This window comes from Eulemur rufifrons, chromosome 30 (assembly GCF_041146395.1).
Source record: "Eulemur rufifrons isolate Redbay chromosome 30, OSU_ERuf_1, whole genome shotgun sequence".
In the NCBI taxonomy this organism is placed as follows: domain Eukaryota; kingdom Metazoa; phylum Chordata; class Mammalia; order Primates; family Lemuridae; genus Eulemur; species Eulemur rufifrons.
In genome coordinates, this window is record NC_091012.1 from 56777640 (window position 1) to 56805459 (window position 27820).

The following is a 27820-nucleotide window of genomic DNA, read 5'->3' on the forward strand; positions in this document are numbered from 1 at the left end:
ATCTTCAAAGCATTTTAGATATCTCAAACATTTTGCATCTGTGTTGCAGAATTCACTGGCATACTAATGTATAAAATAAGGTAGCAGTATAAATGGAAACTTTAAATTTACATATTCATTATTGTTAACCTAAATATCAGATATATAGGTTAAGAATAATTAAGAATCCCGATTAAACGCAAATGTTACCAGTCGACGTCTGTACGTTGTTCACAGTACATAATCCGGAAGTATTGAGCATAGCCGCTGCAATTCTATGGCCAAAGGTATTAATTACCTATAGATATTGCCCAAACGATAGCAATCTTCATGATGGCCTTAGTCCGCGAATTGAAACGGCTATGCTCAATAGGATTACGTATTGCTACATACCGATCCAGCGATATAGCGCAGAGGTGCATGATGGACGCTGTTGAAAATAAAACATCCAAAGATATCCAGACGGGGCACAAATATCTAGGTAGTGGCCAGACATAATCTGAAAGAGAACAGAGAGAAGACAAGAACATGTTATCCAGATATTACTGACTATAAATTAAAATTTTAGTCTATTTTTTCCTCTCATAATCTAAAACTTTTAAAGAAAGTGAAATTTGGGAAGCATTATTTTCCATGGCCATGATGGTGATGATGACACTCCAGGGTTAATAATTTTTTATTGAGGTAAAGCTTACATAACATAAAATTAATTACTTTAAAGTGTACAATCCTATGGCATTTAGTACATTCAAAATATTGTACAACCATCACTTCTCCCTAGTTCTGAAACATTTCATCACTCCAAAAGGAAACCATGTACCCATTAAGCAGTCACTCCCTATTCTCCCCTTTCCCCTCTCTGGCAATTTCTAATCTGCTTTCTGTCTTTATTGATTCATCTAATTAGGATATTTCATATAAATGGAAACATATAATTTCTGTCCTTTTGTGTCTAGCTTCTTTCACTTAGTATAATGTTTTTGAGGTTAATCCATTTTGCAGCATGCATCAGTACTTCATTCTTTTTTATTGCTGATTCTGTGATAAGCTGAGATTTTTTGGATGTTCTTCTAAATGGAATTATTTTAATTTCTTTTATGGGTTGTTAGTTGCTGTGTATAGAACTGCAACTGATTTGCACGTGTTGATCTTGTATTCATTGTGGAGAAGATACTTTGAATAATGATATTTCTAGTTTATTGGCGTTTGTTTAGTGGTTGAACATATGGTCTATCTCAGAGAATGTTCCATGTGCACTTGAGAAAAAATGCATTTTTTGTTATTGGATGGAATCTTCTATATGTCCATTAGAATTAATCGCTTTATAGTGTTGTTCAAGTTCTCTATTTTTTTATTGATCTTCTGTCTAGTTGTTCTATCCATTATTGAAAATGGGATATTGATGCCTTCAAATATTATTATAGCTCTGTCTTTTTCTTTTTCTTTTTCTTTTTTGAGACAGAGTCTCTCTCTGTTGCCCAGGCTAGAGTGAGTGCCGTGGTGTCAGCCTAGCTCACAGCAACCTCAAACTCCTGGGCTCAAGCTATCCTCCTTCCTCAGCCTCCCAGGTAGCTGAGACTACAGGCACTCGCCACCATGCCTGGCTAATTTTTTTTTTTTCTATTTTTAGTTGTCCAGCTAATTTCTTTCTATTTTTAGTAGAGACGGGGTCTCGCTCTTGCTTAGGCTGGTCTTGAACTCCTGAGCTCAAACAATCTGCCCACCTCAGCCTCCCAGAGTGCTAGGATTACAGGCATGAGCCACCATGCCCGGCCAGCTCTGTCTTTTTCTGCCTTCAATGCTTTTAGTTTTTGCTTCCTGCATTTGTTGGGCTCTGTTGTTAGGTGCATTATAATTGTTATGTTTTCTTGATGGCTTTACACTTTTTTCAATTGATAACATCCTTATTCTAGTTTACCACCACTCTTTCTTTTGGTTACTATTTGTGGGGAATATATTCCATCTTTTCACTTTCAATATATGTATGTCCTTAGATCTAAAGTGAGTCCCTCACTGTCTAGGGGATGGACACATTTGAAGCTCTGACTTGAGGTGGGGAGGGGCAAGGGCACTATACATAACCTAAACTTTTGTACCCCCACAATATGCTGAAATAATAATGATAATATAATATTAAAAAACAAATAAAGTGAGTCTCTTATTGACAACATATACTTGGATCATGTATTTTTATCCATTTTGCTAGACTCTGCTTTTTAACTGGAAAATTTAATTCATTCACATTTAAAGCAATTACAGTTAACAAAGGATGTACTTTCATCATTTTCTGTATGATATATACCATCATTTTCTCTGTTATTGCCTTCATTTGTGATTAATTGATTTTTGTGGGGTGCTATTTGATTCCCTTCTTCTTTCTTTTTCTGTATATTATTTTAGTTTTTTCCCTTAGTGGTTAGCCATGAGATGATAATTATCATCTTTCTTTTATAACTTAGTTTCAGTATTATACAAAAATTTTGCTTCTTTATATCTTTCTCCCCTTTTATAGTGTTATTGTCACAAATTATATCTTTTTTTGTTTGTTTTTTGTTTTTTAATCACAAGAGTTTATTATAAACAAGTTTATGTTGACATAAAACATAGATACAAGGGGAATTTTTCTATAAAAATATAAATTGCCAAAATTGATGCAAGGGAAAAAAATAGTAACATGAATATGTCAATAACTGTTTTTAAAGTTGAATCATTTGTCAAAATTCTTCTCCAGCTAAAAAATATACACCAAGTCCTGACAGTTTTACAATCATATTTGACCAAACATTCAAGGAACAAATTATTTCTGTATTATACAGATTCTTTCAGGGAAGAGGAAAGAGGGAAAAGATATCAACCCATTTCATAAGGTTGGATTAACCTTGATAATTAAACCAGCTGTAGATAATTAGTCAGCTTTACTGGGGGGACAACCCAAAATCTCAGTGGCTTGAAAAAAACAGAGGTTTATTCCCCATTCATACTACATGTGGGCTACAAATTATATCTTTATACATTTGGTGCTCATTAAGTAGATTTATTTTTTATGCATTTGCCTTTTAAGCAAAATAGGAAATCAAAAGAAGAGTAACAAACCAATAATGCAATTCTGCTGGATTTCATATTTGCCTTTTTAGATACCTTTGTTCTTTATTTCTTCATATGCCTTCAAACTACTGTCTGGTGTCCTTTCGTTTCATTCTGAAGGATTCATTTAGAATTTAAGAGTAGGGCCAGTAATGGTGAACTCCTTCAGATTTTGTTTAACAGGGAATGTTTTAATTTCTCCATTTTTGAAGGATAGTTTTAGCAGATATAGAGCATTTATTTGACAGTTTCCTTTTACTTTCAGCACTTTAAATATGTCATCTCACTGCCCTCTGGCCTCCATGGTTTCTGAAGAGAAATTTAATGTTAATCTTGTTAAAGATCCTTTGTATGTGATGAGATGCTTGTCTCTTGAAGCTTTTAAGATTGTCTCTTTGTTTGACCATATGTCTTGGTTTGGATTTCTTGGAGTAATTCCTGTTTAGAGTTTATTGGGCTTCCTGGATGTACAGTTTCAAGTCTTTCCACAAAATTGGGAAGTTTTTGGCTATTATTTCTTTAAACATTTTTTCTGATCCTTTCTTTCTCTCATTTCCTGGGAATCCCACTATGAATATGTTGGCACACTTGACAGTGTTTCACATGTCTTTTAGGCATTGTTCATTTTTCTTCATTCTTGTGTCTTTCTGCTCCTCAGACTGGATAATCACAATTGACCTATATTTATGTTCTCTGATTCTTTCTACTGTCTGCTCAGTTTAATACCTCTAGTGATTTTTTCATTTCAGTTATTTTACTGTTCAGCCCCCAAATATCTATTTGGTTCCTTTTATAATTTTATTCTTCAATGATATTCTCTATTTCTTGAGACATCATTCTTCGGATTTCCTTTAATTCTTTGTTCATAGTTTCCTTTAGTGCTTTGAGCATATTTGAGACAGTTGATTTAAAAGCTTTCTCTATTTAAACAATATCTGGGCTTCCTCATGATCAGTTTCTATTAATTTCTTTTTCCTGTAAGTGGGTCACACTTTCCAGTTTCTTTGCAGGCCTTTTAATTTTGGTGACACTTGCACATTTTGAATATCATAATATGGCAACTCTGTAAATCGGATTTTCTTTCCTTCCTCAAGTTAGTTATTGCTACTTGCTGTGGGTTGCTTTTGTTTGCCTGGTTGGTATCTTTTCAAAACTGTTTTTATAAAGTCTGTTTTTCTTTGTGTGGCCACTGAAATAAGCATTCTGTTAGTTTAATGGTCAACTAAGGGTTTTAAAGAGGTTTCTTAAATACTTGTAGGCAAAGAAAAAAAAGTATAAATACTCTCTTAGTCTATGTAGATTGGCTCTGTTTGGGGCCATCCTTCAATGCTTAGTGAGGTTGTTTATAATTCTGCCTTAGCTTCAACTTTATGATTGCACAGAGACTCAGAAGCTGAAGGTCCAGCCAGTGACAGGTGAAAGAATAGTGTATTCTCAGCCTTTTTCTAAGCATTCTGACAGCCCTAGGCATATGTGCAGCCTTTTCCATTCCCTGTTATACATGTGTGCCTTAAAAATAAAGTATTATTTCCCAACATATCTCTTTTCACAACCTCTTTCTTCCCAGGCCATTTAGTCCATCTCTTGTTTGTCTGCTCTGTTGTTACTTGTCCCAGACTAGTTCAAACGATGCTTGTGCCTTTTATTTCTTTTGGCAAACCCCACCCAGAATATCACTTAAGCACTGGAAATGTTCTGAGTCAGACAAAACAAAGGCTAGCAGGCAACTTAAAATGCCACAGTGCTCCTATACTGCAAAGCAGAAGTTTCTTACTTCATCAAGCATTCCTTTGTTTGTTTTAAATTTTTATTAGATTTCTGAGTTACATAGGAGTTGATTCTGACAGATTTTTCCAGATCATTTTATTGCTCTTGTGGAGGGATAGAACACTAGAGCTCCCTCTTACATAAATTGTTTTTATGTTACCCACTTTTTCCTTAATTTACCCTATGCTATTCATTTGCTTACTCTGCCATTTTGTTAGAGACTAGAAATAAAGATTAATAAGTGGCAGAAAATCTTGTTCCTTCTCCCATCTACCAGCTGAAATCCTGCTGCCCTTTTGATGACGGCATTATGTTTGACTCTGAGATGGTGGCAAGATTGACAGAACATTCCAAATAAGTAAAGAGTTGAGATATAAGTTGTATTCCATAGTGCTAAAATTTTCATATTGGAGCATCATTCCAGGTCAAAAGTTTCTGTAATGTCATTGGCATCTAGGATCTAGAAACTAAATCAGGCAAAAAAGCCAACTTTTTAATCTGCTGCTGACTGAATTGTTTCATCATATGTTGTATTTTAGTCTGTTGGAGTGGTTAGTGGGAACTATCTTAGATACTGGGCTCTGCTCCTCTGTGATTCTGTTAGGTATGACTATCTTACAGAATAAACAACTAATGCAGAAACTTGTTTTCTTAGACAAGTAAGGCAAAAGAAAGTGGAGGCTGGCTATTGAAATATCTTGGAAGGACAATCAGCGTTCTACCTTTGGAAATTTTTGGTTTCTTCAAGAAAGGGCTGAATGATATGTCATAATACAGACTAATCAACTGATATTTGATAATCCTAAAAGACATTCTCAATAAAAGGCAGCTGTGATCAAACCACCTTACTTTTAAGGTAAACATTATTGATAATTAGTAAGAGATCTTGTATAACTGATTATTCTTTAATTTTGAGGTCCTATCACTTCTGGTTTGATTGAATGCATCCTCAATTTTCACCAAAATATAATGTGTCTTTAGATATCTATTAGAGGCAGTAAAATTCTCATTTTTCATCTGTACTATAGCTGGTGCTCATTCAATCTACATAAATTATTAATGCATGTTTGGGTAACAGAATTTTCTTAGATAAATCATTAGAATTCATATTTATAATGCTTGGTATTTGCTGAACTTCATGAATCTATAAATTTATGAATTTCACTGAATTTGAGGAATTTTTAGTCCTTATTTTTTTCAAATAGTTTTTGGCCCCATTCTTCCTCTTTTGCCCTCTGTGTCTCAAATTACATATATGTTAGAACATTCAATATTATTCCACAGATTCCTGAGAGTGCATTCTTTGCCTTCTCAATATATTTTTCTCTCTGATCTTGAATTTGCATGACTTCTATAGATGTATCTTCAAATGTAATAGTTATTTTTTTCTGTCATCTCCATTATATTATTAAGCCCATCCAGGGAAATTTTTTATTTCACATATTTTTTAGCTCTCAAATTTCCTCTCGATTATTTTTGCTGTTTTTAATTTATCTTCTGAGGTTTCCCATTTTCAATCATTATTAGCATATTTTCCTTTATGCCATTGACATAAATATATTAGCAGCAATAAAATTCTTATCTGTGAATTTTAACATCTGAGTTTTCTCAGGATAGGTCTCTGAAAGTTGCGTGTGTGTGGGTGTGTGTGTATGTGCACGAATGGGTTAAGTTTTACTGTTTCTTCTTATAGTAAAAAATTTTAGATTAAAACCTAAACATTGTGAATATTATATCGTTGAGATGTTGGATTCTGTTGTATTGTTCCAAAGAGTATTGGTATTTTTGTTTATCCAGGGCATCAGCTTGGCTGGATTCAAACTGCAATCTCTGTCTCTTGGGCTACAGCTCAAATGTCACTTTAGTTCATTTATCATTTCTTAGTTTGCTTGAGGAATGCCTCAGCCAAGCATGGTTATAAGTCAGCTAGAGATTTAGGTAGAGGTTATGATTTCCCAGAGAAGAATTTTCCTTTTTCGATCATTAACTTTTCTTAGACACTCTTTTATCTCCTAGTTTTGAGATTTCCTTATGTTCTTTAGGCCACAAAAACTAAAGATTTTTTAATTGGAGTTTTCACCACCTTTCATGGCAGAGACTGTTTTCCTCTTAGGCTGTAAGTCAGGAAAGTTGGAAACTCAATCAATGTTGTTCTTTTCTTCCAAGTATTATGATACTCCAGAATCTCTGTTTCAGGTTCTTCTTCAGTACCTTGAGGTAGTTGTGTGTGTGTGTGTGTGTGTGTGTGTGTGTGTTTAGTTGATAGCTTTCATTTGCTGAAATGCTGGTGTTATAGAAGTTTATATGGTCATACCAGAATTCAAATTACCAATCATTAGAATTTAACCAGTGTGATAGGGAAAGAGAAGACATCACCAGAAATTTTTCTAACTAAAGGTGTTTGTGAAAGTCCATTATTGTTCATCATTTTCTCGTAACCTCCTCAGATTGTATCCACGTGGAAGTTGATTGTGTCAAGGGTTTGGGTATTCTATCTGACACGTTTCACTTACAAAAATTACTTTCCAATTGTGCTTTAAATGCACAAATATCTCCTAACTGACATTATGTGGGAAATTCTGTTGCCATAATCACTAGAATATAAGCTCCATTGGGGCAGTAATTATTGATTATTTTATTTTTCCACTACTCTATCCACAGTGCTTAGAACAATGGGTGAATTTATATGATCCAGGCACATACTAGACAATAAACATATGAAAAGTTTGGAGGGAGTTGTATAGCAAAGAGACTTTAGAACACTTTCCATGGGGGAGGTCAATTCATAGTTGGGTGAGATAAAATCTTACTTCCAGGGTAAAAATTGTATATAGTATTTCACACTATACACAATATAGGCATTTTATATGTTCATTCATTCATTCAAAGGTGACATGATTTTTAATAACTCCAGAAATCACAGGTATCCCCAATAGTGAAAAAAATGGCAAATATTGAATATAAGAAACTCTAGTCTTTCAGTTCTTTTATGCAAAGAAAATATAAATGGGCTTTATTCTTATGAAGTAATTTAGATAATATTTGCCTTGGAGAAAAGAACAATAGTCCAGTATACTGATAATATACTTAAGAGGTATAGAAATGTTGGACAACTGTGAAGTAATCCCAAACCTAGAACTTGAAAATAAGAAATTACAATTGATCCCATTAAGTTAACATGAAAAGATGAATAGCCATAAAAAAGTTTAAAAGTTCCTCAGTATCTTTCATAAAACAATGTAGTGTCAATACCAAAACTTAAAAACCACTTTAAAAAAGGAGACTAGAGAAAATGACATTCATTATTATAGACTCAAAGTTTCAAAGAAAATATTAACAGAGTCTAGTTAAAGTATCAAAAGACTAATACAGCAGGAAAAGCAAGTTATTCTAAGAATGCAAGGGTGATTTAATATCATGAAATCTACCAGTATGATACCTTATATTAATATTTGTGAAGAAATTTTACAATCTTTTAATAGATATTAAAGAGTAATTTGATGAAATACAGAAGCCATTCCTAATTAAAATTTTAATTATATTGTGATAAAAGGTACTCCCTTGAATTTAATAAAGATAACTTATCAACAACAAATATAAATAATAATGCAGTAGATATATTTTAATTACATTCAACTCAGGAATTGGACAAGATGAGAGCTTACACCATTACTCATTATCATTATTTCATTAATTTTCCCTAAGAATATGAATTAACTTGTATACCTTTGGAAAACAAAGGATAAAATGATCTCTTATTTATTGGTGATATGATTGTAGGCCTGGTAAATCTGAGACTCTTCTAAAAACAGTGCTGGATTTACTAAAATAATATTATAGGCTGGTTGGATGCAAGATAAATATAAAATAATCTAGAGGTTAAACTAGTCTAAGAACAAATGCTAGAAATGGAAAAAGGGAAAATAGTCCATTTGCAACAGTGACAGAACTTATTAAAAAATTTAATCAAAACTTTAACAAGATAGGCACAGGTCCTATATTAAAAAATAACCATAAAATCTTATGGAAAGATATACATCTAAACAAATGGGATGTCATACAATGACTATTTTCTTTGGATGGGAAAACATAGCTCCAAATGTATTTACTTGTAATAACAAATATGTAAGAAAAAAATAACATCAATCATATACAGATTCTTTGAGTAAATAAAGGGTTACTTCCCAACATACTTCACGATGCCAGCATAACTTTGAAAACTAAGCTTGAAGATGTGTCATATTAAACAAATAATGGAGAAAATTATGTGAATAAGTCAATATATGCACAAGATTTTTTTCAACATGATTGATGATAAAATAAATTTCATCAAACTAGAATTAGATGCTAAAGTCCTTAATTTCCTAAACAATATCTGTCAAATATTTATAGCATATGTTATACTTAATAATTAAGTGTTGCAGGCTTTCCCTTGACAAGAATGTCCACTATCACAACATGCATTGTGCATTGTACTAGAGTTACTTCTTAGTGTGGTATGCAAGTAAAATGAATAAAAATCTTTAGGACTTAAAAGGAAAAATGAAAACACAGTTGTGTACATAGAAAAACAAAGCAATTTTACAGATAAATCTTGAGTCTTATTAATAATAAGTTTAGAAAAGTTGTTGGATAAAACAACATACAATGATAAAATGACTTTTTTAAAACATAGTTACCAATTAAAAGTCCTCTAGTTCTAGCAAAGCTGGAGTAAACTCATTTCACCCTGTATCTCCTACCAATTAAAACTAAAACCTGTGGATATATACATAAAACAAGTAACTGAGGAATATGAAAAGTAAATAATCACAAACTATTAATAATTGGGCAAGGAAATCAAAATCCAAAAATGACCAATACAGAAATGATTTTCCTGTTCCCCTCTGACCCCTCTTATCTCCTAGCTTAGACTTTAGTGCTGCCAACATTCTTAGAACAATGCAGGGGGTATGAAGAGAGAAACTTCCAAGAAAAATACTCTATTTCCAGGGGATAGGGAGAACTGGTGTAAGATAGAGAGAGTGTCTCTTTGCTTCTCTTTTTTCTATCATGGCATGAACTAAAGCAAGCATCAATCACTAAGGTGACAACTTATAGTGGTAACACCAAAAGGAGCCATGCAGGCAACTAAAATTTTGAGGAAAAAAAATACTTCTCTTTGACCAGGTGAACTAGAAAAAGAGGCCCTTGAGGTCTGAAGAATGTGGAGGGTATCCTCAGTAATTTTTTCTCTTTCATTCCTCTCACCATTTTGCCCCTGAGGCAGATCCCATTGCAAGAAGTACACAACAACATTAAGAGTCTAAAAATCTGATTTTCTTATCAGAGTACTAGGAAATGGGGCCTCTGGGGACTGTAAAGTGTGGAAAAAATCAAGGAAATGAAGAGGCTTAAGAAATAAGTCACTGATCATCACCTAAGAGCACATTTAGGAATAACATTAATCGGATGTCGGGCAGATGTGGGGGAGGGGATGGGTGTATACATACATAATGAGTGCGATGCGCACTGTCTGGGGGATGGACATGCTTGAAGCTCTGATTCGGGGGCGGGGGGCGGGTAAGGGCAATATACGTAACCTAAACTTTTGTACCCCCATAATATGCTGAAATAAAAAAAAAATGAATGCATAGACCTTCCAAATATCTGCAACTGGAGCTCATTAAGAGTCAATATTTGTGGCCTCTAATCTCAAATAGCAACCCACACTGCTTCCGGGGGCATCAGGGAAGTTTCACAGCCAAGGGGAGTAGGCTGGCACATAATTTGCAATAGTTATTCCCTGCTCAGGTGTCAGGTGCCTGTTGCAGAAGGTCTCAGATTCAACTTCCTGAATTCTGTTCTTAGAGTAGGAGAAGCTGACTAGCATGGTGTCCAGGGCCCGCCAACCTGGCCAGTGCCCCTAGATGACTACCAATCCTTGGAGTGACACAAAAGCATCCAGGTCCTATTGAGATGCACACTGTCAGGAGTTAATTCCTTAATGCCCACGAACCTAGCATGGAAGCTCAGTTGATCAAGAGCTAGGCCCTGGGGCACAGGAGGCAACATGTTGGGGGGGGATGGCGAGGGGAAGACCACAGCCTAGGAAGCCAGAGTAGGTACACACTATTTTGTGATGTTTACTGAGTCTCCTATTCCTTGTAGGTCCTGCGAGGGCCTCCATGTCACTTCTGTATAGACGCCCTGGCTCCTTATTCTCCTCAAATGCCCTCTTATCATTTCTCCTGGTCTCTCACCCCATATTCAATAAACCATCAGATGAGCTCAGGCCAAGACTTCTTCAGCTGAGACGATGAAAATAAGCCCTTCGGTGCACTGTGTCTCCCTTTCCCACCCCAAAGACCTTAGGCTGCCAGATGCCCTCCACAGAAAGCAGACATTAGGATGAAGATGCCCTAAGGAAGGGCTCCTTGTTCGTCTGTAAGTATGGAATCTAACACAAACCGGCATAGCACTGAGCCCCAGGGAGGAAGGATCTGGAAATACCTGGAAGCAAGAAGGTTGCCATTATCATCTCCCCTCATCCTCCCCAAGCATTCACCGTCAACCTCTCTGTCATCTGGTGCTACTGTGAATTAGTGCAATGCGCACCATCTAGGGGATGGACATGCTTGAAGTTCTGATTCAGGGGAGAGGGGGGGCAAGGGCAATATATGTAACCTCAATTTTTGTACCCCCATAATATGCTGAAATAAAAAAAAAAAAAGTGAAAAAAGAAAAAAAAGAAAAGAAATAAGTCACCTAAATCGTGGGCTCATCCATAAGCTATTCATATATAGAAGCGACCCAAAGCAGTATAGCAAAAGTTTGAGAATTAGTCTATGATGTAGACCACTGTATAGGTCCCAGACTGGCACCTGGATGATACATATGAGGCAGGTCTAAGTAGCATTCTAAATGCTTTGAAAACCAAGGTGACACTGGAAACAAAGCTCATAGAATGAGGGTTGGGAATTGAGATCTGAATCTAACCAGGTTGATTGCCTATTTTTTTTTATTTCAGCTTATTATGGGGGTACAAAAGTTCAGGTTATATATATTGCCCATGTCCCGCCCATCCCCCCGAGTCAGAGCTTCAAGCGTGTCCATCCCCCAGACAGTGCGCATCGCACTCATCATGTAGTTATACCTCCATCCCCTCCCCCACCCCATCCCCCCGAGACAGAACATTCAAGCATGTCCATTCCCCATGATTGCCTATTTAAGAAATCAATATTATCAAAAGAACATTAAAAACATCCAGGGTCAGGAGTAATGTCAGAAAAAAATAAATGGTGTAGTAGAGAACTCTGGGGGCAGTCTATATCCAGAAACACCAAAAAAAAAAAAGAAAAAGAAAAAAACTATCAGAATCAACTTTACTGGAACTCTGGGAGATGGTCAAAGGTTTATAGCAACCAAGCAAACACTTCACCAGGAGAAAGTAAAATAAAACATTGTAGGAGGTCTTTGTAGCATTTTAATTTATGCTTATCCCACTCCCTTCCTTGGTGTGGTGACAGTCTTGAGATGGCAGCCCACATTCCCAGTGTGGATATCTCATCCTAGAAGGAATATCATGGAAATTTTCCCCAAGGAACTATACATGTCTGTTTTGACCTGACTGTGGTTTTCCTGAAGGACTGTGGGAAGGGACTTCCCTTTGTTTCAATTAACTCAGAACTCTGTCAGGGTAGAGTAGCTACATGGAGGATGTCTCAGCAAAATACTGAAAGACAAATGAACAAGCCCCTGCCAGCTGGGGCAAAAAATATTTGGGGCAAACAATGGACACATTGAAAGCCTGGTAGGAAAATCCAAGGAGTGATATTTTTGGGATGGTAAGGGCTTTCTAAAGGTCTCATGTAATTCAGGGAACTTCCCACATATTGAAAGCCACGTGTATGTCAGGGCAGGATGCATGCTCATAACAAAACTAAGAAGACGCTAAGCTTTACCTCTGGCTAATATTTATATTCAGTGAAAGCAAGATGTGTAGGCTATAATAGAATTGTAAAAATCCTGACTATAGGGAGTAACTCAATATAGAGCAAATCTGAAAAGATCTGGTGTTATGGTCTGAATGTTTGTGCCCCCTCAAAATTCATAAATTGAAACCTAATCACCAATGTGATAGTGTTAGGAGATTGGGCCTTTGGGCAGTGATTGGGTCATGATGGTGGAGTCCTCATAAATGGGATTAGTTTTCTTATAATAAAGACCTGAGAAAGACCCCATTCTCCTTCTATCATGTGGAGACACAGTGAGAAGTCATCATCTGTGAACCAGGAAATGGGCCCTCACCAGACACCAAATCTACTAGTGACTTGATCTTGAACTTCCCAGCCCTAGGACTGTGAAAAATAAATTTCTGTTATTTATAAGCCACCCAGTTTCTGGTATTTTGTTATAGAAACCTGAACAGACTAAGACACCTGTATATTTGTCTTTCTTTTTGTTTCTTGCCTCTCTTTCTTTTTTTGAGTCCAGAATTTTAAGAAAATCTCTGTCAAACCACTAGCTGAGTTCTAAGCTATGTGAACAGAGACTTCAGAGAACACATATGACAAAGATTAGTCTTGGCTGAAATTATTTTGAAATATCACTAACCAAACCAACAACTACAACCACAGCAAGCAGCAATAAAAAATTCTAGGGAGGGAAGGAGAGTCTGATTTTTCTAAGTGACCAGATCATAGTGTTCAAACTGGCCATATTCAACAAAATTTTATTAAGCATGCAAAAAAATAAGAAAGTATTGCTCACTTATAGGAAGAAAATGAATTAATAGAAACCATAAAAGAGGAAGCAAAACATTGGACTTATTAGACAAAAACTTTAAATAAATTATCTTAAATGTGCTAAAAGAACTAATGCAAACCAGGAAAACGATCATATCAATAAAGGGATAGAAATTATAAAAAGGAACAAAATAAACATTTTGGAGTGGAAAACACAATAACTGAAATGAGAAATTCACAGAAGTTCAACAACAGGTTTGAGCAGTAGAACAAAGAGTCAGAAAAGTTAACAGTAAGTCAAATAAAATTGTTCACTCTGAGGAGTAGAAAGAAAAAGGAGCAGAGCCTCAGAGACCAGTGGGACACCATCAAGCATACCAGTGCACAATGGAAGCTCCAGAAGGATAGGAGGGACAGAGATGGGAAGACCAAATAGTTCAAGAAATAATGGTCAAAATCTTCCCACACTTTAGAAAAGGCATGCATCTACACAGCCAACAAATTCTACAAATTTCAAGTAGTATATACTGAAAAATGTCCACACTGAGATGAGAGAAAACATCAAACTGTTGAAAGACAAAGAGGGAATATAGAAGGCAACAAAAGAACAGTGATCCATCATATACATGGGATCCTCAATAATATTGACAGCCAATTTCTCATCAGAAATCATGGCTGCCTAAAAGCAGTAGAATGACATATTTAAAGTACTGGAGAAAATAAGTCAACCACGAATTCTATGTTAATGAAAATTATCTTTCAAAAATGAAAGAGAAATCAACATATTACCAGATAAACAAAATCTGAGGGAGTTGATTGCTAGTAGAACTACCCTATAAGGAGTGCTAAAGAAAGTGCAAAGATTGAAATGAAAGGGCACTAATGTATAACTTAGAACCATATAAAAAAATACAAAACAAAGGTAATTGTAACCACATAGGTAATATAAAATCCAGTATTGCTGTAATTTTTGTTTGTAGTTCCTCTTTTTTCATATATGACTTAGCAAGTGACTGCATAAAACAATAATATAAATCTGTGTTAATGGAACACAATGTATAAAGATGTATTTTGTGACAATAACAACATATAGGATCAGATACAAACAGAAGCAGATTTTCGCGTACTACTGACACTAACTTGGCATTAATTCAAACTAGGTTGTTGGAAATTTAAGCTGTTAATTATAATCTCCAAGGCAACCACTGAGAAAATAACTTAAAAATATAATGAAAAGGTAATGCAAAGGGAACCAAAATTGTACACTATAAAAAATCAATTAAACGAAAAAGAAGGCAATATTGGAAGAATTAAGTAACAAAAAATACAATATACAGAAAATAAATAACCAAATGTCAGAAGGAAGTTAAACCTTACCAATACTTAAATTTAAAGGTAAATAATTTAAACCACCCACTTAAAAGGCAGAGATCATCACAATGGATTTTTTTCAAAAAAACTTTACCTACATACTACCTACAGAAGACTTAGTTTAGATCCAAAGACACAAATGGGTTGAAAGTAAAAGAATGTAAAAAGATATTCCATGCAAATAGTAAAAATTAAAAAAAAACAAGAGCTAAGGTGGCTATAAAAAAATCTCAGATAAAAGAGACTTTAACTAAAATATTGTTATTAATAAAAGAGACAAAGGACATTATATATTGATAAAATAGCAATTCATCTGGAAGATATAGTGATTATAAACATATACACACCAAACAGCAGAGCTCCAAAATATATGAAGCCAAAATTGATAGAAATGAGAGGAAAATAGCCCATCCCACAATAATATTTGGAACTTTAATACTCCTCTTTCAATAATGGATAGAACAAGTAGACATAAGAGTAATTAAGGAAATAGAGGACTTGAACAACATGATCAACCAATTAGGTCTAACAGATATATACAGAACACTTTAACCAACATTAGAATTCATATTTTTCTTAAGTGCACATGTAACATTCTACAGGATAGACCATGTTTATGATGCAAAAAGTCTCAATAAATTTCAAAATATTTAAATCTTACAACCTATCTTCTATGGCTATATAGAATGAAACTAGAAATCAATACCAGAAGCAGAACTAGAAACCATGCATAATGTGGAAAATTAAAGAAGACATTCCTAAACAATAGATCAAAGAAATTACAAAAGAAATTAGAAAAAACTTTGAGATGAATGAAAATGACAACTTAATACACTAAAATTTATAGGATGTATTCAAAGTGGGCCTCAGAGAGAAATCTAGGACTATAAATTCCTATATTAAAAAGGAACATAAATCTCCAATAAATAACATAACTTTACTTTTTAAGGAACTAGAAAAAGAGGGACAAACTAAACTCAATCCTAGCAGAAAGGAGGAAATAATAAAGATAAAAGCAGAGGCAAACAAAATAGAGAATGGGAAATAATAGAGATAATTAATGAAACCAAAAGGGGGTTCTATGAAAAGATAAAAAATATCAACAAGCCTTTAGCTAGGCTGACTAAGAATAAAAAAGGGAAGACTCAAATCACTACAATAAAAAATGATATTGGGGATATTATTACCAACCTAACAGAAATAAAAAGAATTATAGGAAATATAATTTTGAACTATTGTATCTCAAGAAATCAGATAACTAGATGAAATGTATACATTCCTAGAAACAATCTACCGAAATTGACAAGAAAAAAATAGAAAATGTGAAGAGACTCATAAAAAGTAAATACATTAAATTAGTAATCAAAAACCTCCAAACAAAGAAAAGTCCAGGAACAGATAGCTTCACTGGCTTACTTTACCAAACATTTAAAGACTTAACACCAATCCTTTTCAAACTCTTCCAAAAAATAGATGATGAAGAAACACTTCCTAACTCATTCTTTGAAACCAGAATTACCCTGGTACCAGAGTCAGACCAAGACGTCACAAGAAAAATGTATTAATGTACCTATATCCCTTAGAATATAGTTGAAAACATCTGAAATAAAGTACTAAGAAACTGATATGAAGGTAGAGTGACATCAGCAAAATAGCAGACAAGGAAGCTCTAAGACCTTATTGCCTTATGGAAATATTAAAAAACAAAAATAAAAAATGCAAAACACTAGAGACTCACTAAAATAACTTCATAGGAGCTCTAGAAGAGAGTCAAGGTTCTGCACCAACCAAACAAATGTATAAACTAGTAAAACCCACATTCAAAACAGTAGGACATATTGTGGCATTTTCATTTGCCCTTGCCATATCCCTCCCAGCTGTAGTACACTCGTGGTCTAGAGGAGATGGTAGCTCAGTTCTCAACTGCCTCCCTCTTCTGGGTATATACCCAAAAGAATTGAAAGCAGGGACTCAAATAGGTATTTGTACATCCATGTTCATTGCAGCATTATCCATAATAGCTAAAATGGGGAAAAAACCCACATGTCTACCTACAGATGAATAAATAAAATGTGGTGTATACATACAATGGGATATTGCTGAACCTTAAAAAGTAATGAAATTCTGATAAATGCTACAACATGGACAAAACTAGAAGACATTATGCTATATGAAATAAGCTAGACAGATGAAGATATTGTGTGATTCCACTTATATAAGGTACATAGCTTAGTCAAACTAATAGAGACATAAAGTAGAATAGTGATTACCAGGATCTGAGGGTGGTGGCTGGGGATGGAGAGTTATTGTTTAGTGGGTACAAAGTTTCAATTTGGGATGATGAAGAGTTCTGGAAATTAATGGGGGTGATGGTTGCACAACATTGTGAATGTACTTAATGCCACTGAACTCTACATTTAAAAATGGTCAAAATGATAAATTTTATGTTATGTTATTTTATTACAATAAAATTTTTTTAAAAAACTAAAAACAATAGTTTCATATTTTTTTTAGTTTTTTAAAAAAATTTTATTGTAATAAAATAACATAACATAAAATTTATCATTTTGACCATTTTTAAATGTAGAGTTCAGTGGCATTAAGTACATTCACAATGTTGTGCAACCATCACCCCCATTAATTTCCAGAACTCTTCATCATCCCAAATTGAAACTTTGTACCCACTAAACAATAACTCTCCAACCCCAGCCACTGTTTCCAGCAGTTTATTAAATGCATACTCTATGATTAAGTGTGATTTATTCTAGGATTGCATTGATGCTTCAATATTCAAATATCAATCAGTATAATATAGTTTAATAGAATGAAGGACAAATGATCATCTCAATTGGTGAAGAAAAAGTCTTTGCATCTGCACTCGAATGTTTATAGCAGCACAATTCACAATTGCAAAGATGTGCAAACAATCCAAGTGCCCATCAATACATGAGTGGATTAATAAAATGTGGTATATGTATACCATGGAGTACTACTCAGCCATAAGAAACAATGGTGATATAGCACCTCTTGTGTTTTCCTGGATAGAACTGGAACCCATTCTACTAAGTGAAGTATCCCAAGAATGGAAAAACAAGCACCACCATCAAATTGGTTTCACTGATCATCACCTAAGAGCACATTTAGGAATAACATTAATCGGGTGTCGGGCAGATGTTGGGGGGGGGAGAGGGAATGGGCATATACGTATATAATGAGTGTGATGTGCACCATCTAGGGGATGGACACGCTTGAAACTGATTTGGCAGGGGGCAAGGGCAATATACGTAACCTAAACTTTTATACCCCCATAATATGCTGAAATAAAAAAAAAAATCTTTGAAAAAAAATCCAACCTCCTTTCGTGATAAAAACACTCAACAAACTAGGAATAGAAGGGAACTGCCTCAACATGATAAAGGGCCTATATAAAAAAATGAACAGCTAACATAATACTCAATGGTGAAAGACTGATAGCTTTTCCCCTAAGATCAGGAACAAGACAGGATTCCTGTTTTTGCTAATTTTATTAAACATTGTATTAGAAATTATAGCCAGGGCAATCAGGTGAGACAAGAAATAAAAGGTTTCCAAATTGGAAAGAAACAATTAAAAATATCTTTATTTGCAGATGATGGGATCTTATGTCTAGAAAATCCTAATGAATCCACACGCCCACACATACACATATGTAAAAGCTGTTAGAGCTAACAAAAGAATTCAGCAAAATTCAGGATCCAAGATCAACAAAGAAAAATAAGTTTTATTATATACTAGCAATGAAAAATATGAAAATAAAATTAAGAAAATAATTCCCTTTATAGAAGAATCAAAATATAAAATACCTGGGATTAAATCTAACCAATCAGGTACAAGTTTGATACTCTGAAAATTATAAAACACTGCTGAAAGAAGTTAAAGATGACCTAAATAAATGGAAAGCTATACCATGTCCATGGATTGGAAGGTTTAATATTGTAAAAATGGCAGTGACCTACATATTCAATGCAATCCCTATCAAAACCCCCGTGTGTTTGTTAGTAGAAGTGAAAATGCTGAACCCAAAATTCATATGTACTTTCAAGGGATCCCGAATAGCCAAAACAGTCTTGAAAAGGAAGAACAAAGTTAGAGGACTAACAATTCCTGATTTCCAAATTTACTGCAAAGCTATAATAATAAAAAAAATGTGGTAGTGGCATAAGGATAGATACAAATCAATATAATAGAATTGAGAATCCAGATATAAGAAAGGAAGAAAATATTTGGAAACATTTGCAAATAAAATATGGATAAAGGACTTGAACAGACATTTCTCAGAAGGAGACATACCAATGGCTAACAAGCACATAAAAAATGCTCAACATCATTAGTCATTAGAGAAATGCAAATGAAAACCACAATAAGATACCACTTCCCTCCCACTTGGTTGGCCATAAACACAAAAACAAAACCAAAATGAGAAATACCAACTCTTGATGAGGATGCAGAGAAACTGGAAGCTTCATATATTGTTGGTGATAATGTAAAATGGCAAAGCCAGTGTGGAAAACAGTTTGGAAGTTCCTTTAAAAGTTAAGCACAGAATAATCACATGACCTAGCAATTCTACTCATAGGTATACACCCAAAAGATGTGGAAATAGGTACTCAAGCAAATATCTGTTCATGAATGTTTATAGTAGCACTTTTCATAATAGCCAAAAGGTAGAAAAAAACCCAACTATCCAACTGATAGATGGATAGACAGAATGTATAATATCCATATAATGGAACATTACTCAGCCATAAAAAAGAATGAAGTATTAATACATAGTACAAGGTAGATAAACTTTAAAAACATTATGCTAAGTGAAAGAAGCCAGATACAAAAGTTCACATGTTGTATGGCTTCATTTGTATAAAACATTGAGAATAAGTAAATCCTTAGAGACTGATAAGAGACTAGTGTTTTCTAAGGGGTTAGGGAATAAGGCAATGCAGAATAACTACTTAATGGATATGGGATTTTTTTTTTGAGGGGGTAATAAATATATGTTGGTATTAGATAAAGGTGATGGTTGGACATCACTATGAATGTATGAAATGCCACTGAATTGTACATGTTTAAATGGTTAACAGTTAATTTTATGTTACAAGAATTTTACCTCAATTAAAAAAAACCAGGATCTCAAAACACCATATTCAAAGTGTCAAGGATACAAAATATTTTACTCGAACTCAGACTCAGAAATATCTCAAAAATTCTGACAGAAAAAGAGAATCAAAGGAAATAATTCTAAAATGACTCAAAATTTGAAATTTATAGACAAAGACTTCAAAGCAGCTACTCTAACCATGCTCAATGAAGGAAGGGGCACTCTATTGAAATGAACAGAAAGATAGGAGTTCTCAAATAATAAGAAGAATTTATAAAAAGAACCAAGTGAAAAGTTTAGAGCTGAAAACTTATAACATTTGAAAAAAATCATTAGATGGGTTCAGTTGAAGAATGGAGATGACAGAGTCATGAAAACTACAGTTAGAAAATGTAAACTATACGATCAGAGTGAGTGTGAAAAAATTGAAAATGAATGAACATAGTAGGGACCTGTGGGGCAATTTCTATATGTTTAACATTTGGGTCATTGGAATTCTATATGGAGAGAAAAACTGGTAAAGAAAAACTACTTGAAGAAATGGTCCAAAACATGCCACCTTTGGTGAAAAGCAAATTTATAGATTTAAGAAGTTCTGCAAAACCCAAATGGTTAAACTAAAAGAAAATTATGCCTAAATATATCATAATAAAATTGGTGAAAACAAAAGATACAGAAAAAAATCTTGAAAGCAGTCTGAGAAAAATGACCTTTTTACATATAGGGGAGCAAGGATTTGAATAACTTCAGATTTTTCATGAGAAACCATGGAAGCCAGAAGGCGGTGTAACTACAATGTTAAAATGCGGAAAGAAAGGAATTATCAGTCCATAATTCTATATCCAGTGGAAATATCTTTTATAACTGAATGTGAAATAAAGAGATCTCAGATGAAGGGAAACTTAGGAATTTATTGCCAGAAGGCTTGCTCTAAAAATGCTAAAGGATGTTTTTCAGGTAGAAGGAAATTATACTAGAAGAAAACTTGAAAACTTCAGGAATAAAGGAAGAACAACAGAAATTGTCAATAGCCAGGAAAATATAACAGACTATTTTTCTTATTTTAAGTCTTTAAAATACATACAACTGTCAGGCAAAAATTATAACATTGTCTGATAAGGTTTTTGATGTATGTAGATCACATTACAACTAAGACCAAAAAGGAGAGGGTAAAGGAACATACATGGTTGTAAATTTTTTATATTTCACTTCAGTGATAAAATATCGATTGTAAGAAAATTGTGAAAAATTAGGTGTATATAGGTTATCTCTAATCTGAAAATCCAAAACCCCCAATTCTCTAAAATCTGCAACTTTTTGAATGCTAACATGATGCTCAAAGGAAATGCTCACTGTATTTTGGAGTTTTGTATCAGGGATGCTGAATGTGTACGTTTAATACAAATATTCCAAAATCTAAAAAAATCAAAATTCAAAACACTTCTGGTCCCAAATATTGGGATAAGGGATACTCAACCTGTATATTTTAATCCAGAGTGCAATCACTAAAAAATCCCAACCAACCAAACATAAAACTGTACAGAGAAGTAGAAATATAGTCAAAAGCCAATATATCAATAAAAATGGAATACTCAAAAAAACATAACTCAGAAATAGGAAATAAAAGAATGAAAAAAGAAGGGTTAAATAGAAAACAAAAAATGGTAGACATAAGTCCAAACAAGTCATTAATTACATTAAATGCAAATGGTGTAAACATATCAATTTAAAGAAAAAGAGCCATGTTGGATTAAAGATGAGAATAAAACTAAATAACACACAATTATATGCTTTATACAAGAAACTCTATAAGTTTATATATAATCATATAGGTATGTATATAGGTTGAGCATCCCTTATCTGAAATGCTTGGGACTAGAAGTATTTCAGATTTTGGATTTTTTTGGATTTTGGAACATTTACTTATACATAATGAGATATTTTGAGAATAGGACCCAAGTCTAAATATGGAATTCATTTGTGTTTTATGTATACCTTACACATCTAGCCCAAAGAAAATTTTATGCAATATTTTAAATAATTTTGTGTGTGAAACAAAGTTTTGACTGCATTTTTACTGTGACCAATCCTATGAGGTCAGGTGTAGAATTTCCACTTGTGGCTTCATGTTGGTGCTGAAAAAGTTTTGGATTTTGGAGTATTTCAGATTTCAGATTTTTGGATTAGAGATGCTCAACCTGTACAGTAAAAGGATAGAAAGATATACCATGCAAATACTAATTAAAAGAATGCTAGAATTTCTATATTAATAACAGACTAAGTAAATTTCAGAAAAAGAATATTACCAGGGACAGCAGAGACCATTTTATAATGATAAAGTTGTCAATTCATCAAGGGAATATAACAATCCTAAACATTTATGCACCTAATAAAAGGGCTTCAAAATTCATGAAGCAAAAAATAATAGAACAGAAAGAAGAAATCAAAAGTACAATTACAATTAGACTTCAATATTTCAATATCCTTTCCTCAGTAACTGACAGAACAAGCAGACAGAAAATTACCAATGACATAAAAAAACTGAACAATATTACCAATGAACTTGAACTAATTGACATTTATAAAACGTAGCACCCAACAACAGGAGAATACACATTCTTTTCAAGATTTCATGGAAAATTGACCAGGAAAGGCCATATTTGGCTCATAAAATAAACTTTAAGATAAAGTAAAATGCAATAATGCAATGTGTGTTCCCTGACTATAACAGAATTAACCTGAAAAACAATAACAAAAAGATATGTTGAAAATGCACAACTATTTGGAAATTAAACAATGTACTTTTAAATAATCCATGTTTTAAAAAGAAAGAGGCAAGAGAAATTAGAAAATAATTTGAAATTAAAATGAAAATATCCCATATTATTTCATATCATTGTACAAGAAATAATGTATACATTATGAGGACATACTGTATCTAACAAGATATACTGTTAGAAAAAAAAAAAAAAAAAAAGGGTTCCCACTCCTCTATGTTCTTGTCTATACTTGGTATTGTTGAGCTTCTTAATATTTGCCACTCTAATGGACATTAAAATGGTATCTCATGAATTTCAAAAAAAAAAAAAAATAAAATGAAAATAAAGCACATCAAAATGTGTGTGATGGTGGTAAAGCAGTACTCAACAGGAATTTTCTAACATTAATGGTTTATTTTAGAAAAGAAGAAAATATCAAATCATGATCTAAGCTTCCAAATTAAAGTTCTAGACAAAAAAGGGAAAATTTTTTTAAAAAAGAGAAAATTAAATCCAATTTCCAGAAGAAAGAAAATAATAAATATAAAAGCAGAAATCAAAGAAAATGAGAAAATACAATAATAAATTCAATGAAGTAAAATTCTAGGATTTTTTTGTAGTAAATATCAATCAAGTTGATAACCTCTAAGCAGATTCACCAAAAAATAAAGGTTGAGGATACAAATTACCAATATCAATGATCAAAGAGGGGATCTCTCTATATACTCTACAAATAATTACAAAGGAATATAAACAACAGTAGGCCCATACATTTGCATGGAATTTTGGGGTCCTTAGATATGAAACCACAAATTTTTTGAACAATGCCCTGAGCCCAGAATTCCAGTGGAGAGTCTGTGTTGCTGAGGAAAATAAAGGGATATAAATGCTCTGAATCCCCAACCTTGAGTCAGCCTTTTCCATAGCCTAAGATTGGCCTACTTGCCACCCATTGAAGAGTGACAAAGCCAGGGTAGTTGCCTGTAAACTTAACCCATATTTGAATGCATAGCAAATAAATACTTTTTAGAACTCCAAAGTCTTTGGAGATGGCCTGCTTAATTAACATGTTTCTAACTCAAAGTTTGTGAAAAACTTGATAGTATTGCAGGCTATCATTCAAGTTAGTGCTGTTGACAGAACTGATATCTGCCAACAACATCTCCTATAGATCAGTCATTTTCATATACAGCTCCACAGTGAAATTTCAGCATGCTAAGGTGAAAATTAAAAAATTAAATATAACAGTAAATTATTTATAAAGATAAATTTATTCCATTTAAATAACATTTTTTATTCTGAGATTATATCCTTCCTATAGAATCCAGAAGCAGAATAACTCATAGGATTGGCTGGATTTTGCTTTACTATTCTTATCTTGCCTCCATGTTTTTAAGAGCTAGGCCCTGCTCTTGATGTTTCCTATCACTTTGCCTTTGACAGAGTTCCCTGGATATGACTTGATACTGCATCTGACATCAATTATATCTCCTAAATATTTGAGACCCCATGCCATTAACTTTCTCCCTTGTAGTTACACCTACACCCTTGTAACTTGATTCTTGACTGAAATTAAACTGTGTTTCCACCCAATTTAGAATTACTGGCTCTTCTCTGGAATATTCTTCCCAAATACCCTGCTTCTGACTTTGAGATTTATTTTTTTTTATTTACTATTTTACCTTGACCCTCAGACATGAAATTCTGGCTGCTTTTGAGGTTATAACTTTTGTTTCTTTCTAGAAGTAGGAGTTGGATTCTCTCTCCCTCTAGGTTCTCTGCCTCTGGCCACCCTAAATAACTATGCCAAACTACTAAATCCCCCTACCCTGGTGTAGTGCTGAGAGTAGGAGGAGCAACTCTGGAGGCATTACCTATATGGCTAGTGGAGTTGTGGGCAACTCTGCAGTCCCTTCAGCTGGCTAATGTGGTTCAATGCAGACCAACCAGCCCTGAGCTTAAAAATCCACTCACATACCCACTGCCTCTCATGAGCCAAGGTCATAACACTCAGTTTTCTACCCTGTACTAAATACATTTATTAGAGTGACTTTCAAGTAATGCAGCTCAGCATCTGTGTTTCCTTGACACGCAGATTCTATCACTCTTCATTGAAGCAGAGTGGTGTTTCTGGGATCTGTCATGACGAAGTGAGCTGGGAGATGGGACATCCTACATATGCAACCAGCCAGCCCCCTCTTAGTATGAAATAGGGATTTCCTGGCAGCACTATGCAGGATGTTCAACCTCCCCGCCCATGTGAAGGTCAACAGCTGCACCATGAAGTTCCAGCTTCTGCTGAGGGACTCGGCGTTGATTGATGCTTCTCTGTGAGAATGATGTTGTGAAGTCCTCTTCCAGCCTGGTTTTCTGTTCCTGATGAACTGGCTGTGATTACTAATAGTCTAAATGATCTAGAAGCCTGGTAACCAATAACCCACTTCTTACTTGAACTTAAACCCCGTATCTCAAAAATACCATTTCCCACGAACTTAAACAAAAGGAGAAAATTGTCCTGATGTTTCCAGGTACCAAGATATTTCATGGGTTACAAACACTCTCTAGCTCCACTTCCAATTTAGTCAACTCTTACTGTTTAGCTCTAAAAAATATCAACAGAGCCTTCTTATATGACAGTAGAGGCAATTCTATTGCTGGAAGACTCAGATGGGCTACACACACTTTTTTGCCAAAGCTATTCCAGATGTATCACAAGATAGTTGCCAAAAACACAGCCCTAGAGGCATCATCCTGAGACCTGAAGCTCTGCAGCTGTGCAATGTGACCACCACATTCTGAAATACATAAATAAACTTAGCTAGGGACAGATTCTATCAGCCTTGTTTTTTTAGCTGAGCAAATTCTGCATTATGTGTACTCAAGTCTCTTAGCTCTGAGAACTTTTCTACCTGTAAATTTTAGTGAACCCATAGTTCCACCAGGTCCTGATTCCTCAGAGGTTCAATATGATCTATAATATCTTTTTAAGAAACACCCTGTATTTTCTTTCCTGAAATAGTTCCACAGCCTATCTTCCCTGGAGCTTTCCATATGAGTTCTCATTGAACTAGTTTCTTTCAAGCTGATGTCAAGCCTTTCCCTATGGGCACATACTAAGGATTTCCATCTCTCTTTTAATATTTTCTTGAAGTTAGATGGAAGGCAGTCATTTTATGGATCTTGAGCAGTGGGAAAGGGATAAGGACAAAGAGGAAATCATGAATTCTTGCTTAATCAAGTACATATTAATGAAGACTTCTGTTATATTTGTACCATGTGACTCTACCCTCTCAGTAGTGGGGTAAAAGAAATGATGCAAGTAAGGGAAGCCATTGATTGTGACTTTAACTTTATGTCTCTAGATTATCTGGTTTGGATTTTGGCTTCATTTTATTACATTATGCATACAATCAATCTAGTACTGTATTAAAAAATAAGACCGCTTTGACTATGCCGTTCATGTTAACTAATTTCTAAGTCAATAGAAGAAAATATATTCTATAAAAAGCGTATCTAATCTTTATAATTTATCCAGTCCTGATATTATTACCAGGATTAAAATTTGCTAGCTCTTCTGGGTACTTGAGTGATAAATAACATGACCACCCCATCATTCTAATGTTCAATAAAGACTACAGCAAACTGTAAAATAATCTGTTGAACACTGCTTTTTACAGTAATCTGTTCGATCTTTAATAACATATTCATAAATACTAAAATGCAGATTTTGTTAAAGATTACCAATGTATGACTTATTCCTGACCAAGTAATTCATCATTTAAAATTTTTAGACCAATGTTTCTGTGGCTGTGACCAATTAATTTACCATGGAATTTGATGGGATACATTATTTTCTACAATACATTTTAAGCCAAAAATATAGGACATAACCCATAAAATCAATTTCCTCCTATCTTAAATTTATATATTAATATTTACCAAACAATTATCCAACTCTAAATTAACAACTACAGATACTAGTGTCAACAACATGCTGTCAAGTACTAGGAAAATTCCTTAAAACATCATGTAGCAATCATGCTTTTACACTGCTTGAAGAGGTAGCATTAATTCAAAGAAACATCATCTCTAGCCTTGGTTAGATCACCTTATTAATTGCTCTTAGTGATCTGGTAACCTGCATGTACTCATATCTGCTTCCTCTAGTTAGCGATCCTCTTGTTTACTTGCAGGAATCACCCCAGGCTTGGATATATATCTTCAAGTGAACCCCAAGTATTTGACCTTGAATGTCCTCAGGATCTCCCTTCTTTCACATCATGAGTTCAAACCAATTCTTTTATATAGATATACATATATATATATATATATTTTTTTTTTTTTGAGACAGAGTCTCACTCTGTGCCTGGGCTAGAGTGCCGTGGCATCAGCCTAGCTGACAGCAACCTCAAACTCCTGGGCTCAAGCAATCCTCTTGCCTCAGCCTCCCGAGTAGCTGGGACTACAGGCATGCGCTACTATGCCTGGCTAATTTTTTCTATATATTTTTAGTTGTCCAGATAATTTGTTTCTATTTTTTTAGTAGAGACGGGGTCTCGTTCTTGCTCAGGCTGATCTCGAATTCCTGAGCTCAAATGATCCACCCGCCTCGGCCTCCCAGAGTGCTAGGATTACAGGCTAGGAATCCACTGCACCCAGCCCAAACCAATTCTTATTCACTACTTTTCATATGCCCAATTTGCAAACATCCCCACATCCTAAATTTTACTAGCTTGTTATGCTTTTTATGTATTCTCTATTCAAACAGTTCACTCTGCAGAGTAATGAAAATAGATTAAAAGTGAGTGAGAAATTTTAATTAACAGAAAACAAAAACTCCCCCTAAAGCTTCTAAAGAGAACCAGAAAGTGAAATTAATATACAACTACATAGCTAAAAAGCATGTATATATAACATTTGGTTATATATATATATACACACACACACACATATGACTGAAAAAGTTGTGGTTTAAAATTAAATTACTGCCATTTGCTTAA

General features: G+C 34.2%; 1 protein-coding gene across 1 annotated transcript in view; it reads right to left on the minus strand.

The window, feature by feature from the left end:
- The window catches only part of HTR2C (5-hydroxytryptamine receptor 2C), a 304472-nt gene that overhangs the window by 91114 nt on the left and 185538 nt on the right, over nucleotides 1–27820 (minus strand). Inside the window, exon 5 of the mRNA XM_069463743.1 lies at nucleotides 278–478. Coding sequence (XP_069319844.1) covers nucleotides 278–478 — 201 coding nt within the window. The remainder of the gene's footprint in view (nucleotides 1–277; nucleotides 479–27820) is intronic.